Source organism: Phalacrocorax aristotelis, chromosome 2, assembly GCF_949628215.1.
Source record: "Phalacrocorax aristotelis chromosome 2, bGulAri2.1, whole genome shotgun sequence".
Classification (NCBI taxonomy): Eukaryota; Metazoa; Chordata; class Aves; order Suliformes; family Phalacrocoracidae; genus Phalacrocorax; species Phalacrocorax aristotelis.
The window spans coordinates 56,666,027-56,685,158 of record NC_134277.1 but is presented as its reverse complement, the minus strand read 5'-3'; the positions used below and the strand labels follow the sequence as shown (position 1 = coordinate 56,685,158).

Genomic DNA, 19,132 nt, shown 5'->3' with positions numbered 1-19,132 from the left:
TCTATTTGATGAGTTATATGAAGAATGATCATATGGAGTTGCTCACTCTGCTGTTTTAATTGACTTCAGCTTTAACTTAATGTCCATCTGTTGTAAAGCTGCTTGTCTATATATGTTCTTCCCAATTTTTTGTGACTAACAAATACATGTTTGAGAAGTTATTCCTTAATGTGCCATTCATCTTTCTGCATCATGCTGCCAATGTTATTTTCTTTATTTCACTGGACCACTTGGAAAGAAACTGCTGTTCTTTATTTCTAGGCCTCCTTCAAGATCTAAGATGCACATTCAGAGTTTATACTCTCTGCATTTTGTCCCCCAACAGTAGCAAACCTGTTTGTACTGTGCTGCACACAAAAGCTCAGTCTTCTGAAGACTCTTGCTCAGTATTCCTACTTAGGCTGAGACAGGGATGTGCTTCTGTAACACCTGACCACTACGAAATGCACTTGAGCCAGCAGTGTTACAAAGTTTTTCTGCAATTATCCAAGTCCCCAAACAAGCTACAGTTAGTTGTCACTGATTTTGAAAATATCACAGTGAATTATTCCAGTTTTTTCTTTCTGCTTGCCTGAAGAGATATGGTTGAAGCAGAATGTTTGCAATTGTTTACAGCTTGAACCAGCTGTTACTTCTCTAGAGTATTTGTCTTCAGGGCAACAGCTTCCATACAGCCTGCATTTTTAGCACCAGCTCATCTCAGAAAAGTTCTCTAATAGCAATTCCAACGTTTGAATTAGTGGTTTCTGTATTTACTAAAGGTTCACAGAGTGTTGCGGCCCTTCCTGTAATAAAGTCCTCTTCCTTTATTTGCTCTCCCACTTCCTGGTGTTTTAAGTTCCAAATCACCTTCGACTTAGCACAGAGCATACCTCTAACGGGTTTCACAGCATTCCACTGACTTCCACATGTCTGCATTTCTGGGCAATTTAACAGCCCAAATCCATAACTACAGTAACTCGCTAAGGGTAAAAAGACTATTCTTTTTAAAAACAAGTATGATAACTGATTTATAGAAAAATCTAACCATTACCCAAAATTTGAACCATTTTTTCTGTTTTTTTTAAATCCCGTTGAAATGCAAGCAATTATAATTTTTACATATTCTGCACCTCCTACTTTCAGTTCTAGAAATACCAGAACACCTTTATAAGGATGAAACAAAAAACCATCAGCATGCAGACTAAGGCCAACGTTCATGCCTCTTACCCCTACAGATTCTGAGGTAACGTAGAAACGTTGCCTCATCTCCTGCGGTACCATTCACTCGTTACTGATTACAGGAGGAGTGTATAGCCACAAGTCACACAGTCTCTCAGCTGCACCCTACAGTGAGGTGAATGCATGGTCTGAATTTTTAGTGCCTTCTAGCTCACAGCATGGTGTCAGAACCTACTGAGCCAGATCTTCAGTTCTGCCTTACCCAAGGATGGCAGGAAAACCAGCATTTGCTATGTAATTCTTCAGGTGATAAAGCACCAAGACATTCACAGCTATGTCTTGGGACTTCATGCAAAGATTTCCTTTATGAGACAATGAGTCTTTAAGACAACTGAGTTGTGATAGGTAGACACTTATTCAGCCATTAGTCTTCATTCATGTTAAAATAATGACCACACTATCATAGTTGGGCACTTGTATGAAGAAAACCCACTGAGAAAACCTTGAAGAGGTTAACTTGCTACCTATTGAGGGAGCCAATTCAAGCACCTGAAACGAGACCCCTCCAGACAGCAAGGTGGGGATATGTAGCCCAAACTACTACGTGTTCCAGTTATTAGCTGTGAACATCTATGAAAATGTGAAATGTCTGACATGAACAAATGGAGGAAAATAATGCTTAATTTCCTGAGGCTGCCAGCTCATTTAGAATGTGATTAATTTAGGCTAAATATCCAAGTTCCCAGAGAAAAACCATAATGGCAGGAAAAAGGGAGAACTCTCATTTTTAAAAATTATGTCTAATACTATATGCAAAACTTCTCTTGTCCCAGCTTACGTGTTACTGGGGTCTTTTGCTTGGAATGTTGATACACTTTATTTAAGAACAATTGCTTCCCTACAGCCACCCCTTCTCTTTTAAAATGTATTCACTGCCCAAGGAAAAGCAATTCCAGATATTAAAACAACAGGAAAAGAGTATTTGAAAAATCCAAAACCATTTTACGAATTTCCAGGCTACCCTCTATGAAAACAGAATTGCCAGAGTCTTGTTCCTTCAGTTCAAAATAACGAAGATACCAGATTTTGAACACAGCAATCCTTTTTGAAGATTTGTTCTTCAACATCGTATCTCTGCACCACTCCAAAGTTGGCCCACAGTCCTGTAATATTTCTTTTCTAAAAAGTCCGCAAGTTTCTCTGTGAGCACAGACCAGCACATACTAGTGTTTGAAAGGACTACGCACCCAGCTGCTGATTAAAGTGGCACAAGAACCACCCATCCCCTAGCTTTGCTTTGTTAATGGCTGTGCCTACCAGGTATTTTATGGAGAAACAGTGTCACATTACTTCCTGGAAAAGCACCAGTGTGAATTCCGTGACATTCACCATTCCAGAACTGGGAAGTTGTTAGCTTGTTCATTTTTTAGCTAATTAGCTGTGCAGCTGCACAGCTAAGGAGTTCAGCACCCACAGGTTTGGGAACTGGGGGGTTCTGAGTACAGAGGCAAAGCACAGAACCGCTATCAGTCCCCTAAACTACCAGCCAGAACTCCAGGGTTAGAATTTATACTCACTACTTACTTTCACAAAAAAGGGGAATTAAGAAGCAATCAGTAATTAGTTTCCTAGTCAGAATGGAAACTACTACACATTTCTGTACTGTCGCCTAACATACCATTACCTTGCACACAGTGACAAACTGCTTATCATTTCCAGCTCCCACCACGATGTAGCCATCCTTGGTCTTAAAAGCCTGGAAGAACAAAGATAGGTGACAAGCTGTACCTAAACTATAGAATATTAACACATCTTTTAAGTGAAAACTTTGTAAATAACATTTAAATGACTTCCTTAAACATTTCCATTCAGATCCAATCTCTAGTTCTATAAAAGTGGCTCAAAGTCATCCACAAGGATGGATGCAGACCTTTTGATTTTTCTAGAGTTGAGAAGTTATCTTGGTTTATTTACTGAAAATGTGCCTTGAGGCATCCTGAAACTTTGCAAATGTGTCCCACATGCACAGGGACTGAGAAGGATTTATCAGGATAACACTTACTTGCCAGGAGTTATTTATTCAGCTTCACTCTTAGCCTGACTGAGAGCAGACAGCTGCACTGAGGTGTCACAGATCCTGACCAAATATGCAAAAAAAATAATAATTGCCAAATAGCAATGACAAGTTAGGGGATCTCATGGGGATGAAAGGGATAGGCTGCATCTTTCCAGCTCTTCAGCTGGAGATTAAGCTGTCTATCTCCTTGGTCAGCAGTCCCAAGATCGAGCTCCCGGAGAAAGTGGGACTTCTTTAGGTTTTTTGACTTCATTACAGCGGCCTTGGTAAACAGAACATTTAACTGGGTAGGACATAATAGCTTTCATTTCAGTCTAAATCATCTCCACTTAGGTTTTCACTGGAAATAGAAAATCTGTAATTGGCATCATCCTCAATTTTTACCACTGTGTCAGGGCATCTTCTAAAACTGGATAATGTAAACCCTGTCCTCCACACCTCTTCCTTATACAAGGATGTGTAAATGCAGTTTCAGTTGTACGTGTTACAACCAGAATTTCCACAAGCATTTGTATTAATTTGAACGTAGTGCAAGAGGCCAGCACAGGCTGGTGCACTAATGGCGACGAGGCCTTGCAATACTTTCTTGCAGAGAGCAAAACTCATCTTCCATTCTCAGAAATCAATTTTTTTATGAGCTATCATGTCATGATCTAAAGGTGTGAATTTTTACTACAGATTTTGGTAAAATAACATAAAAGTACAATCCCTGGTGTGGGAACACTTTAAAAATAAGAAGTATTCTCATGCCACTGTGCCTCATTCTTCTTCACAAACAGGAATGTGCTATTCCAACTTGCAATCTTTCATACAGATACAACTACATCCACACTAAGACCCTTTTACCATTTGGTATAGTCAAAGCTTTAAAACTGTACGTGGAAATTTATGTCCACTGAAGTGCAAGTAACTGTACATCATAGTTAGGGTGTCACTTCTTTGCTCTCACTGTCTTTCATTTCCTGGTAAGTACTGGTCAGTGATAAAGTTTAGTAACTTATTTTTCACACATTTAATTAAGCACTTCAGTCTAAGATTCTTAGCAAGAAAAGATTAAATTCAGCAAACATTTAGTCCCAAGCACGCAAAAGAAGTCCCACTGACTTGGCCCCAATACAGTAAAAGTCTAGAAGCATGCATAATAGAAAGGTACTGGATACTCATGCTGAGGAAAGCAATCAGCACAGAAAAGATAGGGGAAAAGAATACAGAAAAAGTTATGTATGAATGCATAAACTTTTTTTAAACATATCTGTTCATGCAGGTTCTAAAACAATCATGCCAGAGTCTGGTCTAAGAATATGTAAGACACTTCCCCCCGCAAAGAAATGGCTTTTAGTAGGAATAGTGATGAACTAAAACTGTCAGTATAATCTTACTGCCTTTAGGTACAGTCAAGATCTGTTTTCTGAACACCCTGCCTAAATCCTGACTTGTCTTTGCTGATGCTCTGAACTCTAAAACCAGCCACACACGCTTCGCACAAATTATGGGCTAAACACTACACATATCTGTGTGCATATGTAATACAATATAGTTTTTATTGGTGCGACCACCTACTACTTCCAGTAAACACAAATTAGAAATTCTTTTACACGTTCTTTTAAACTTCTAGTCTGGATGCCTGTTACAGATTGCAAAGCCTACAGCGTATGTCATATGTACTTACGTACAGATCCCCTTCCTCCACACTCTAAAATATATTTAAATTGGTAGTATGGGCAAATCTTGAAGAATTGACTATTTATCACCAACTTCTTTTGAGACTCACATCTCTGTAAGAAGACTGCAATCACACAATAGCTCCATACCACTATGAAACACCCATCTGTACCCATGGGCTGCCCGTGCAGCAGTGGAAGTCACTCTAAATTTAAGGGCCTGGTTATTAGCATTTGTGCTTCAGTTGCTTTGCGGAATGTGTGGGAAAACTGATTATTCTTAATTGCATTGTATGTCTAAAAAGCTAAAACGACAATCATGTCACCCTTACACCACAAAAATGATATCATAATAAATGCAGCAGTGTCTTTTCCTATGAAGCTTAACTCAAATGTCTTCAGCTGCTATTTTAAGCTTCCCATTACAAAACAGCTGATTATCTGCCAGTCATTGCTGCTGATAAAGCAGAAACTTCCAAATGTTATTAGCACAATACTGATGCCAACATTTAAGGGTGGTAACAATGGGTTTATTCATCACCATAAATGTACTCGCACTACAGGTTACCACAGGTTACTGTCTGGTCACAGGAAGCTTCACAATCTTATTATACAAAGAAAAGTAAGGGCAAAGTGCAGACAGATTTTAATGAGACTTTGTTTTGATAAACTGCTGTCCATCACATCGAATCATTTCACATTAGCGCAACAAAAGGCACTACACACAAGGCAAAAGTCTTTTTCCCTTCCCCTTTTTCTGAAGAATGAGGTCTTCTGATAAGATTCTTGAGAGCACGAGCATGATTTAACCTGCTACTCCCATGTGGTATCCTGAACAACAGGACATCACTCGGTGAAGACAAGAAACAAAAAACAGACAAAAAATTTAGTCCACATCTTACTCATAGAAAAGGCAGAGAGAGATTGCGTTAGCATCCAAAAGCATAGCTTTTCTGCATGGTGTAAAAAGCTTGGGGGTTTCTAGGAGGATAATCTTTAACTTCATATTGAACTTGACGTCAGCATATGTATGTTCAAAGCCAGATCTCAAGGTCCAGCATGCATGCATCAGCATCTCACACCAACTAGTGGATGTTACAGGACCTCATTAAGACTCAGCACTTTTCCAGATTTGATCCTAGAACACTGCGTATACCTGAGATACTTTGCGTACTGGAACACTGTAACCTCCCTAAACATATGCAATATAAACTCTATCCGCCTTCAGAAATGTTCTGAGGGGTTTACAAGTGTTCGCCAAAAATGCTATGTAGACTATATAATAAAGATGCAGGCCAAACTTAACCTTAGTTTATTGTCAGAGCAAAGACTTGCTGAGATAATGGGAGGCCTAACTAGCCAGCCTTTGCACTGTTCTAAGTCAATAGCCTTTCAAAATTTGCCAGCTTTGATGGTGTTAATGAAAGACCATCAATCTCTTGTATTTATTGCCTGTTTTATGAATTTTAAGCCTATATATGCTATGGTAATCATCAAGCATACGTAAATATCTTTGCATATGTTTCAAATTGCATGTTAATTCCACAAACAAAACTTTAAAATGTAAGGGACCAATTAAAAGATATGCCAATTCCAATAAAATGATCAAAAGTCCAGGTCAGTTTTCAGCATCTGAATCCAAAACACAGAAATCAAAACAACCAGAACATCTGCTGCTGCACATGGTGGTGCTTCACTCCCCTCCATTAGTTATTTATACACATTCATAAGATCTCCTCGAGCCTCCTCTCCACTCCTCCAGGATAAACAGTCCCAGCTCTCTCAGCCTCTCCTCATATGAGAGATGCTCCAAGCCCATAATTATTTTCATGGCCCTTCCCTGGACCTGCTCCCGTGTGAGCACGTCCTTGTCCTACAAACCCCAGAAGTGGATCCAGTTTTGGACCTATAACCGAATCCACCGGTTATTCATCCTCACCGGTACTGAGCAGAGGGGAAGGATCACCTCCCTCGATCTGCTGGCAATGATCATCCTAGTAGAGACCAGGATGCTCTCTTTGTCAAAGGGGCACACTGCTGGCTCATGTTCCATTCTTTGTCCACCAGGACCTCCAGGTCATTTTCTGCAAAGCTGCTTTCTTTCAGGCCTCCCCTTGGAGGAAGATTTGTACTACATCAGGAATGATAAAAGGGGTGTATTACTCATCTTTATGAGTTTTCTTATCTGATGTTCCTACATGAATAACAGTTGGGATCTGTAAAGATACTTACAATCCCTTTTCACTGGGAATAGCTGATGTTAGATACCCCCAGATTTGAAGTATCTTGCAAGACAGCACTGCCTTTTGATTTGTAAAGTTGAATCATTGCATCCCTAAAAGCATCCAATGATGGATCATAACAGCTGAAGGCTTGCAGATAGTCACTATGTATTGGTGAGTCCTGGAGCAGGGCTTAAAGGGTGGCAACATTTGAATGCTTTCTAACTGCTGTTAGTTTTACAGAGCAACAGGCTAATTGCTCCAGCTGGCATCATGAAGCAGCTTGCTTAAGATTTTGGAAAGAGGCCATCCTTTTATAAAGGCTAGATACAGTATTTCTGTAAGGTACATGTTTGTCAGCACAACAGGGAGTGCTCTCAGATGGCATTAAGGGAGAACGCTCCTCTAAGCAACTTCCCAATGTTGGCATAGGAGCAAACAGCTTTGTGTGAAGGCTAAATGAACCTCTGGGACCAGCCGGGGACAGTGCAGAACAAAGACACCTACTTGAGAAGCCTGTAAACATAAAACCAGAAAAAGCTAAACCAATATTTTCAAACAAAGCTTTGAAACATATCACCAACATTTTTAAAAAGAGATCAATTTTCATATGCCACTCCTTCCTCTCCCTTCCATCTTCCCATTTACAGCAGTCTCTTCCCTCACTTACAGAATCAATGAATAATTACTCAGTAAAACACTCTGTGACCATACATAGGTCTCTGGTCATGTGCTGGAAGTACTCCCCCAGTATTAATAAGTGTGGTTAAAGAGAAAAGCTGGTCTCTTGCAGGCTTGGAACCACCGAAAAATTACAATGTTACTTTTAATTTATTGCATAATTTGCCTTCAGTTACACTTTGAAGTTTCCAGTGTGATATTTGATTCAATGCAAAGGTCATTTAAGGACAAGCATTATCTAGTCTTAATGTAGACTAAAAGCTGCAATTAAGAAGGTGATGTATCCAGGATTTGACTGACCCGTACTCAGGGCCCTACTCTCCTGCCAACTAAATGTATCTATAGCATATGTTAATTTTTTTTTCTTTCTCCAACCCTATCAAACTCTGGTTCCCAAATACATTAAAGAGTAGGAGATTCTCAGTTTTGCTTCAGATCCAGAACAGTTACATTCCTTGCAGATGGGAGAAATTTTGCACGTCATTTCTCTACCTTTACATACTGGTTTGAATAAAACATCAGCTGTGCCACAGAACCATGGCATAGCCACAACCTTTTTTCTTTCAAGGGAAGGGCACAATTCTTTCATAATAACTTAATACTTAATTACTGTAACAAATGGGAACAAGACCAAGAAGTTTGGTCAGCGGTAGTTCTGAGCAATACATATAAATCATAAAGACCACACACTTTGAAACTATTTGCCTACTTTGCACTCTCTTCCAGTGAAAGCAAACAGTAAAAATAAAAAATGTAAATTTCATGGACTGGATTAATGTATGCTGAATGCTCTCCCTGAGCAAACTGATGAAGGGCATTCCACACAAATATTTCACTTTTTCCCTCTGGTCTTCTCAACCCACACTACTCATCTCTCTCTTCGCTGCCATGTTGCAGGACATACTATCCTGCAACTTCACAGCCATCACAGTCTACCAGACAGATCAGCATTAAGAATATCTGCAATAATTCTCTTGCAGAGAAGGGAAGTTTGATGGCCCAGAAGCCATGAGCTTGTGGGAAAGGTGTTTATGGTAAGACTGGGAATGGTTACTTTGGTCTCTGAGATGAGACCGAACACTGGCACTGAGGTCAAGGACAGCACACCACAGACTACCAACCAGGGAGACCATTCACCTCTACAGAACCCACGATCCATTAGACAATTTTTCTGATCAACCTTCAAGTTCCATATATGTGAGAGTGCAGAAAAAATTATTTTGCCTAACTGATCCAGGAGCAAAGCAGATGAGAACTGTTAAATGTGGTCTGAATGACCTTATTGAAAGGGGCAGCAAAGTTCACACAAAATCACAGCATCAAACAGGGACACCTACATTTGGCATTATAGTGTATTATTCTCAGCACTCACTCAGGAAGCAGGACAGCCTAGTTCTGCTCTCCAGGCCATGTCACATTTCTATCCAGTTGTTGCCTATTGTGAGAATTCTAAACTGCTGGGAACAGACTGCAACCAAGGCCTCTCCAATCCCAGCTCATTGTCCTAAGAAACAGGTTGGAGGCAGGATCCCTCTCTCACTCTTCTTCTGGTCATATGATATTTGCACTGTTCAGTTCCCAACTGACTAGATGCAATACATAGATTTGTAGTCTAAAAGTATCAAGCTGGGCATACTATTTACCAAAAAGACTTTAATAGCTGTTAACTTCATATTCAATAGTGCAATGAAGAATGTTAACTTTGGATTGCGTACCCTTACTTTTAGAGATGAGACTTTTCTCCCAGTCATCTCAAAGAACATATGCTGTGAGGAAACGGAACCATTTTCTTTGTTTTCTAATGTGAATGCAACATACATCTCGCCTCACCATCCAAAAAGCCATTTAAAAACTCCTGGAAGAGCAGTGAACAGCTTTAAAGTGGGAAACTCGTCACTTTCCCAAATTTCTAAAATTTTCAATACCTCAAATATACCTCAATTAAAAATAAATTCTCTGGTATTGTAACCTGGCATTAAAACTGTTCCTTGTTGTTGAAAAATAAAATATCAGGCACAGAATCACATTCTCCATTGCCACATTAGTTTTCCATTAGTTTTTCAACAATGAAATTACACACACACAGACACGCACACACAAAATAAATAAACTTTAATCACAGTATCACACTGGAGCCAGTGTAATTAATGTTGTGTCAGCATTTCCATTTAAGCCACTATTTTCAAGAGGTTTATAGCAGAGTCATAAAAATTCAGTTAGGTTGAAATTAAGCAAACAAGGTCTTATACAGCAAGCAACATTTAGGTATATATACAGACAGCAGCCAGTTACTACTTATATGGGAATTAAAATAGACGCTTACTGACTTTAAAGGGCACTGCAGAGCTATTTTTTTTAAACAATATTTTTCTCAACATTTAAAATAATCTCTCAAAAGCCTGAATCCAAGCTATGTTTCCTTACCCTTTTTCCTTCTCACACAATAGTTCACACAATTTTCTTCCAATTTTGGGATTGTAAGCATTGTTTTTTTGTTTCACTTTTAAAGTAAAAGAATGCAATGAAAACATTTCTTTTGAAAAATAACACACATGACCACAGTCTGATCCTGATACAGGCCTCCAGGCGTTTCTGAAGCAGAAATGACAAATAGTTCTTACACCTTCCAAAAATCATAAGATATAGCTGTCTGGAAAGTCTGAGTACTCGAATATGAGGTTTTAAGAGTGCTGTTTAGAATTTAATTCCATAAATGAGGTCCTATTTCTGTTTTCAGTAGAAATCATCAGAGCAAGATTTGTCTCATTATTTCTGTCCTTTTTCCCTCTCTACTCTACGCTTTAAGTGATGTAGTGGTACAATTTCCAAAGGCAAGCTTTGTAATGCCGACTCCCTTTTTGGTAACTCACGCTGAGCCGATCAGCCTGGCATTTCAAGCTGCAGACAGATGACCCAGTGCAAGCGAACTGGAACTCAGACTGGGCAGGCAGTGCTATTAACTTAAAGCTCCTAATAACTTAATGTCCTGCTATAGAGAAGGCTCTTCAAAATGCCGAGCTGAATCATCTGTGAGTTTCTCTGACAACCAGCCAACCGAGAAGAGCAAGGGATCAAATTAGCGCTGATGCTGATGAAAATCAGCAAAAACACCAATGAGGACCTAACAATTATGGGGGTGCAAAAATGGCTGCATTTCACAATTTGGCACTTTCACAACTTAAAATAAACAGCACTTATATTTGAAATCTGCCATTTAGCTGTCAAACAGGATGGACAAAGGCAGGAGAAACTTCACTCCATCCTGCCAATGTGCCTTTGCCATATTTCGGAGATTTTTTTTCAATTAATATATTTCTCAAACAGTATGTGATTCTATGTTCTATTAAATAGACACAGTATGGTGAAATAAGGATGGATTTCAAATATTTCAAACTTGACTCTTCAGTATCCTTGATGTGTGGTTTTAAGTCAGACTCATCAAGGTTTATTGCATGTAGTTTGTTTTGCTTTAAAACACTACTTTATCTCTAATCAAGGATTTAAAAATTGAACTGGCCAGACATCCAGGATGCACAGTATTTAAAGTCCTGAATTTATGCCAAAAAAACTCCATTGCCAGACCATAGGAATAATGCTAGTGAGATCTATTTTTTTAAAAAATGAAAAATAATGCTTGATGATTGGAGCACATATATATGTCTAAAAAAGTCAGAAGTCCTTTCCTCTTCACTTTCCTGTAAATTTCTATTAGGTTTCCTTAAAACTATAAAATTCAGATGTCTGTTTTTCTCTAATATTCTTTTTTATCATTCCCCCTTGGTCTGAGAAATATTGAAATATAGTATCACATTACTTCAATTACAATCATTTATCTACCTCAAATTTAGCATTATTCCAATTGTTAAAGTTTGAAAATCACTACAATTAGAAATTAAAACATTACACCTTTTGCCAACTTAAAACTGTGCTGGCCAATATTTAACCAATTTTTCATTCTAGCAACTAATAAGTCAGGTTATCTACTCAGAAAGAACCAAGGAAATCTGCATGGTAGTAGCTAATACTTTGTTTTTTAACACAGATCTTTAAATCTATGGCCTGTAGAGTGCTTTTGTATAACAAAAATAACTATCCTTCACAAAAGAACTTGTTCTGGAGAATTACCACAGTATAAGTGTGCTTCTATTATCAAGCCTAAAATCTATATCAGATTTTATCCACATTTGCACAAAATCTTCTCCTTGCACCCTGTGCACCCCAGATTCTGATAACATAACTATACCAGTAAAATGGTGGGAGAAGGTAATAGGAGGAGGCAAAAGGAGAAGAAGCAGAAAATCCCAGCTTTCAAAAACAACCCACACTTTTCCCCTGCAGATTCGGAAGGAAAAAAATTAGTTTCCACTCACAGGTACATCATGCTGTTCTTTAACAAACTTGCTTGATTCTTACTAACTGCCAGATTTATTTCAAGATTTCATCTTGCATTATGCTGACACAATTATTTTTTTGGCTCGGGGTGGCTGAGGGACAGCCTCTCACTTATACAAGAGTATGAACACCCAAATGACAATTCTGATTTAATCATGGGAAAATCTTCAGTCTGTGTTTATTTAGGGCAGAATTCTGACTCTGAAGATTGCCCAGTGTCACAGAGTTTTAATTTCTCTGCATGATCAGCCAATTTACTTCCACTGCCAGACTAAACCTTTACTTTTCACTTTCTTAAAGACACACCCAATTACAAACCACGGTGGCGATTTAAAAGGTTAAGAACCATGACTCTATTCACCTCTGCCAAAAAGTGCAAAATTACTGCATTTTTGCCACAGATAATTACCATAAGTTGATACTGAACGCTGTACCAGCATCACTGTACCTCAGTCAATTGACAAGTGAGCATGAACATATACTGCTTCCACCAGTCTTTTGCAAAAAACACGTATTGTTTTACATATTGTCATAATAAGTAATTTACAGAAATTAAATGAAAGCAAGTACACACAGCACTGCCGTTAAATTAGATGTCAGTCACATGTAGTCAAATAAGTTTAAAGCTACGCAGCTACTGCTATCCATATACCATAGCACAGCCCTGTAACAGTATACATGCTAACAGCAAAGATCTCCAGTAAGAGTGAACACTTGATAAAGAGCCGATGATCCTTGTTGCAGAAATGATCCCAGCTATTGAGGGTCCCAGCCTGGCTATGGCTGAGGGATGGTGCCAGCAAGTCAGGAGGAGCAGCCTGGCACCTGGCCTTCATCCTGCTGTTGCCTCCCTTTTTGTTGAGCTGGAAGAGTCAAAGGGCTGGTCCCCTAATGATCCAGATGGCCTTCTGGTGACACTGGGGTTGGCATCAGAAGGGCAGCAGCAAGCCCAGCACACAGACCTGCCATTGTGCTGGGAAGAACTAAAATGGGCTGCTGGCAGCAGCTTGGCCTGTTCTTGCACCCTTGATGACGGCCTGAAGTGCTGCCTGCCCACTGTTCCCTGGAGTTGGCTAGGAAGCGACCTTTCACAGAAACAAAGTAGTTCTCCCTCAATTATATGAAGCTGTTTATGTGACTGCATCACTTGGGGACGGAGAAGGAGGAGCAAATAGGGCGAAGAGGTGCGTGGATTTGTAAGGGCATTCGTCCTCGCTGCAGGAGTGCTGATGAAAGCATTGGGATGTTTTACAGCTTCCTTCATAACAGTACCAAAAAATAATACATAGAGAGGAGTAACAAAATGCATTTAAGTGGTTATATTAATTAAGGCGAACAGAGACAGCTTTAGTAACAGTGGGGTACTGGTACATTTAATTTCCTTCCAATATACGTTTCTTTTCACAGTTACAAAGCTTGGGCATTTCATTAGACACTGACAAAGCTGTGTTGTGGGAAAGTTCGCTAGTGAAAATTATGCAGGGAGGCATACCAATTTTCACATCAAGTTATGTACTGAAGCATAAGAATTTTTAGACAAAGAATATATTTTTCCAGCTACTTGATTTGTCTTTTTCTTTTCAAAATCTGCACAAGTTAAAAGAAAATACATCAAGTGAGCAAACAAAGCCACGATAAAAAATGTAAAATCAACTGAAACAAGTGGGACGTATAGTTGTCCACTGGACTTCAGCTTCCAAATGAAAATGGAGGTCCCATAGAATAAGATTTGTATTCTTTTCATACAGAAAACCCTGGGTTTCAAATGTGTAAACCAGGAGGACAGCCTTTCCCTCCCACCACAAAAGTTTAAAGCCCACTCAAAAATCTTTTTGGTCTTAAAACACGATGGAACAGGAAAAATAACAGGAAGTCTACAGTGGCATATGATTGCCTACCCTGAGTGTTTTGGCATTTCAAGGTTTAAACTACGCAGCTTGTGTTCCTCTATAAGAGACTCTGCGAAAGGACTGAGTCCAGCTCAGGCTAACTGCCTTCACTTTTGTCCTGGTTTTCAATAGATTGCAGAACGTGAACTGAGCTCCATCTTCCTAACAGCTCTTCTTGAGCTGCTACAAGTGCAATAATACTTGTAAAATGCAATACACAATGAATACACTGCTAACAGTACCCAGGCTGGGACCTAGGGTTATTTCAATACAACCTATTCAGACAGCAGCATGCATGCCTTTGGACAGTAGTGGTCATCTCCTACTTGGATGTTTCTGAAAACACCATGCTGCTGGTCTGCTGTTGACATCAAGAATTATGAGCTTAGGCAGGAAGGAGAAAGGAATCAAGATTTCCATTGATCATTATTACAGGTACATTGTTAAAATGCCACCTACAAAAGACAGTTTGCAGAAAGACAGACAGCTTCAGGAGGCGCTGATAAGTTTTCCCTTTCCCTTCTCACATCAGTTAGCAGAATGCAAACTTAAAGATCAGAAAGCAGTTATGTCACAGATTTGTATTAAAACAAGGTATATGAGGTGGGAAAGGCACAAGCATGTCAGGAGAAATAAAAGAACAAGCATTACTATTATGTACCTGGGATCATGTCCTCTCCCATCCAGATGATAACAGAAGTAGCGAATAGTAAAAGTAAGAGGGCTTGAACATTTTCCTGGACAACTCTTCTATCCAAAACACCTCTTCATGTAAGAAAGGGAAGGTAGGAAGGAAGAGATGGGAATTCTGCAAACCCTAACAACCACAGCTGCCAGTCATTCTGCTAACTGCTCCTCAGGCTGTGATTTCCATGCAAGTGTCCACAGCCAGATATCTGAGATAGGAGTTTGGCAGAGAAGTATCTTGTGGGTATGGACTGGTGTCAGTGTGAATAATGACAGATGAAGAAGTTCCTAAACCTCATTAGATCCACAAAAATGAGCAAATACCTGATTCAAAGAGGATGTACTAATTCGAAACCTGACAACTGATTAGAGAGTTAGACTTGGATATCTTGTAAGAGAAAGGAAAGAATTTAGCTGGAGAAAAAAGAAAGTGTGCAGTGATTTAGATTAAATTCTCAAACTAGGACAACCTAATCTGACGAAATGGTGTTTTATGTTCTGAACAACCATAATATGATTTGTTGTTCTGAAAACTGCTGTTGTGTTTTAAAGTATCCAACAGTCTTCCTCCTGCTAGAAACAATAGCAATAGCTGTAGAATTAGTGGCAGCAATGACTTGAGGGGTCATTATTTAAGCTATCAGCATTTAGAGAACATTTTAACCCAGTGAATGCTAGTGAACTTAAGTTAAAGGAAAATTAGATAGTCACTGTGTAAAGCACATTGGTAGCCTGAAAACCATCTACAGATAGATCACCACCATCATTCCATGTTAAGTCATCAAAACAAAAACATGTAACTAATTCTGACTGGTATCTCTATTCTAACACTGAATTTCTTTAATTTTCACAAGCAAAAACACAGTGCCTGACTCTCCAGAGAAAAATTATCTCTTACATGCTTTGCATGCTGTTCTGCACCCTACTGGCTAAAGCAGATGAATATAGAGTCTATGGAATTAAGTTAGTGCTAAGGAAAATTTAGAAAAAAAAAAAGTTTTTTCTAACTAAAAAACGTAGCTAAACTAAGCTAAGGAACCAAAGCTCTTAAAACACATTATAAGGCGCAAATCAAGGAGTGGAAGAACAAAGATTGTCCTTTTGGGGAAGAATTTGAATGCAAGTGCTTTTGTTGTCTAGAGCAGCCCAGGGGTGGCAAGTATCAAACAGGAACACAGGAAAACGTATATCATCACTGCAGAGCTAAATGTGCCTCTAATCATAAAAGGTTTTGATAAGCATTCAGGAGACGAGTTTGCTTTTTTGGCCCTGTTGGCACTTAGACATGCTCTGACGCTGCTTGTTTTTTAGCATGGACATAGTCATAAACAGCCCATAGCCAGATTACAGGCACCAACATACTCCTAAAGAAATCCATTGCTGCTACCCCTCAGATACATCACAAAGTTTGCATGTTTCAAAAGCAAGCAGACATATAGGGACTTTATTGTGTAACAACTTTGTTGGCCATGTCATTTTGCCTCACTTGGCCAAATCATACCAACAGCATGTGATTATATACTGCTAAGAACACAGAGAAATTTCCTGCTGCCAGGTGTTCTCACATTTTGCTCTTTTTGAGGCAGGGTGGCTAAGAATGGTCTAGGCCCATTAAACGACTGTGCATCTCGTGACTCCACATTTGAGGCAGAAACAAATAGCTGTCTAAATTTAAAAATAAAAAAAAATGGGATCTCCAGATTACCACTATGTCACACATTCTTCCCCCATATCCCCATTCAAGGACCTTTTATCTGGATGACCTCAGCTTGCCTACAGGTAAATATTATCCTTTCTGGATGAAGCCTGGGCAAATTTGTGGCTTAAACAGTCCTCTCACACTTTCTCTCAAAAGAACAGATGTTATTTCAGGGAAATCAATGTTTTTCAGCCTTCCGGCTTTGAAGCAGTCACTGAAATACATAAGTCCACACTCTGGGCACCAGGAAAGGACTGGCCAAAAAAACAAATCACAGAAAAGCAGCAGTAAAGGATCACAGCAAGCTTAGGCATTGGTAAGTACCCCTTCATCTGCAAGTCCTAGTTATGCACACGCACAGCAAGCTCTTTACAAAGGTCTAAAAGGGTGTCCTCCATGTTGGAAAAGAAGCCACGCCAGATGTGCAAGAAGACGCGTAAGGATTCTGCAGCTATTCAACCTGCATCAGCTGTCTCCATATTTACACATCTACACAAGAGACCCAGCAAAACATGCTGCTGACTTCTTAGGGCAACAAGCTACTCCTGAAATGCTTTTGCACTGCATTTCATGCCCAGAATTTTCTGCTCTTCCTAAAATGAGAGTTGCATTCATGCCAACAGATGGAAAACATCATCATCTACAGTTGGATCTATGCCTTGCTACTGGCTGGAACAAAAGCCATAGAAGTACTTTAGTTAGTTAAGTTAAAAACATTTTTGTAGAGTGGCCTGTGGATGAAAAGTTTTCCCACAATACACTGCAGAAAAATTAATACAGTGATGTGTCTTAATGAAGTACCTGTAGAGCTTTCTGTGCTTAACCCAGTGCCATTGTAGACACAGCATTCTGGTCCGATTTGCGTATGGATTTGTAAGTAGGTGCTCCACAGTAGAAACAATTTACAGCAACTATGCCAAAAAAAACCATAACCAAAACAACCCCCCAAAAAAACCCAGCACATGGAGCAGCCAAAAAGAGATACAATCACAAGCAGGTCTGTCACAACAACAGAAAAGAGAATAATATGAATGGAAAACATTGCATGAGAAAATCAGAGGGAAATCCCTGGTCCTGGAACTCAGTCTTATAGACAGAGAGGGGAAATCAAAAGGTCATGTATGTCAGGGAATATTTGAACAATCCAAGGACGGGCACTAAGATGGGAAAAGGGGTGGTTTCCTTTCACTACGAGACAATCCCAATCAATGCTTCACTAAAAAGATTACAGGAAAACTAGAATAGAGAAGGGACTGCCAAACCCCCAGCCATGAAACTCCAACATTCAGCAATTCTCTACAGCAACATCTTGATGGTTGAACTGTACTGTGGGTCTACCATGGTACTATCATTCTATATAGCTATCATCCATGCTGTTCAGTGTAGCGCTATCATTCATATTCACAAAGCAGTTTTCTTTCTCCCTGTGTCTCCAGACTTTTCTTTTTCATGTGTAAATCTTTTTTAGCAATATGCTCAGTTATACTTAAGAGCAAAAGATTTATCACCGAACAATTCAGCTCTCTTGTCTCATGGGCTGTAATTTTTCAGACTGTGGGTCAGGGACCTTTCCATTTCACTGCAACACCCAAGAGACTAGTTTATCTGCAATGTGAATTTCCCTTACCTTTAGTCATTTCTACTCAAGAGAAAATTTAAACTACCATTCAAAACTGCCTAGAGCTCCCTCTGTTGCAAAAAAGCTACATTATTTTAGACTTTTGTCTCTTCACCTCCCAGCTTTAGTCTGCTGCATCCCTCCAAATCTCAAATAAAGACAGAAAGGGTGCAAGTGACTCTGACACTGTAGAGGTATCTTCCTACCAGTGAAAGAACCAAAACACCTCTGAGAGAACTACAACCATCCTTCTCTCAATTCAGCCTCACCTTATCAGGTACTAGATTTTACTCGTTGATTGTTTGGCAGGTCACCTCTGGCTTTTAAAGTGCTAAAGACCTTTCCCTGACTTGACTGGAGTTTGCTAAAGAACTGCTGATCCTCTCCTTTGGAGTCCTTCAAGCAATGGCCTTAGGCTAAAATGTCAAGATAAGATTTGAGGTCATTGCCTGTTCTCCTCTGCGTTTTGCATCCACAGTCTGGCATCCTATAAAGCACAGTTTCTGCTACCCTCATTACAATTTCTAAGAACCGGAGGGGAATGGAACTTTTTAAGAAAAGTAGGACAAAAATTCAATTAATTGCAGATACTTTAAAAACTCGGAAATACTTTCATTATTCTGTGTTAGTAGTACTATTAACTACTTCTTTCACCAGTTAAGTGTTTTGGGATTTGGGGGTTTTTTAAAATCAAGCTTCAGCAGGATTATAGCCATTTTAATTTACCATGAGTTTTTTATCATTCCTGAAATCCAAGCATGACACTGGCTTCTCTTTACAATTTCCCATTTCCATTTTAACAGAAAGTTGCGCAGCAGAGTTTTAAGACTTTTGAAAAAATTACTATTTATTAGGGATTTGTTTTATTTCAATTGGCAAGAAAACATAAAGAAAACAATTACAACTGTTCCAACAAATCTGTTCACCAAAGGCAAGCATTAAAATAAAATAATTTCTCTGGTTTCAGCTGCTAAGAGCAATGTAACTCATCATTCAGGATCAAACCACCAATGTCTACTCGTAACAGGGTATGGTTATGTAAAAT

At 39.2% G+C, this 19,132-nt stretch overlaps 1 protein-coding gene across 3 annotated transcripts in view; it reads right to left on the bottom strand.

Annotated features, from left to right (window-relative positions):
* SUGCT (succinyl-CoA:glutarate-CoA transferase) overlaps positions 1-19,132 on the bottom strand; it is a 333,594-nt gene that overhangs the window by 212,289 nt on the left and 102,173 nt on the right. For all 3 annotated transcript variants that reach the window (XM_075083703.1, XM_075083704.1, XM_075083702.1), the window contains one exon: positions 2,846-2,917. In XM_075083703.1, coding sequence (XP_074939804.1) covers positions 2,846-2,917 — 72 coding nt within the window. The remainder of the gene's footprint in view (positions 1-2,845; positions 2,918-19,132) is intronic.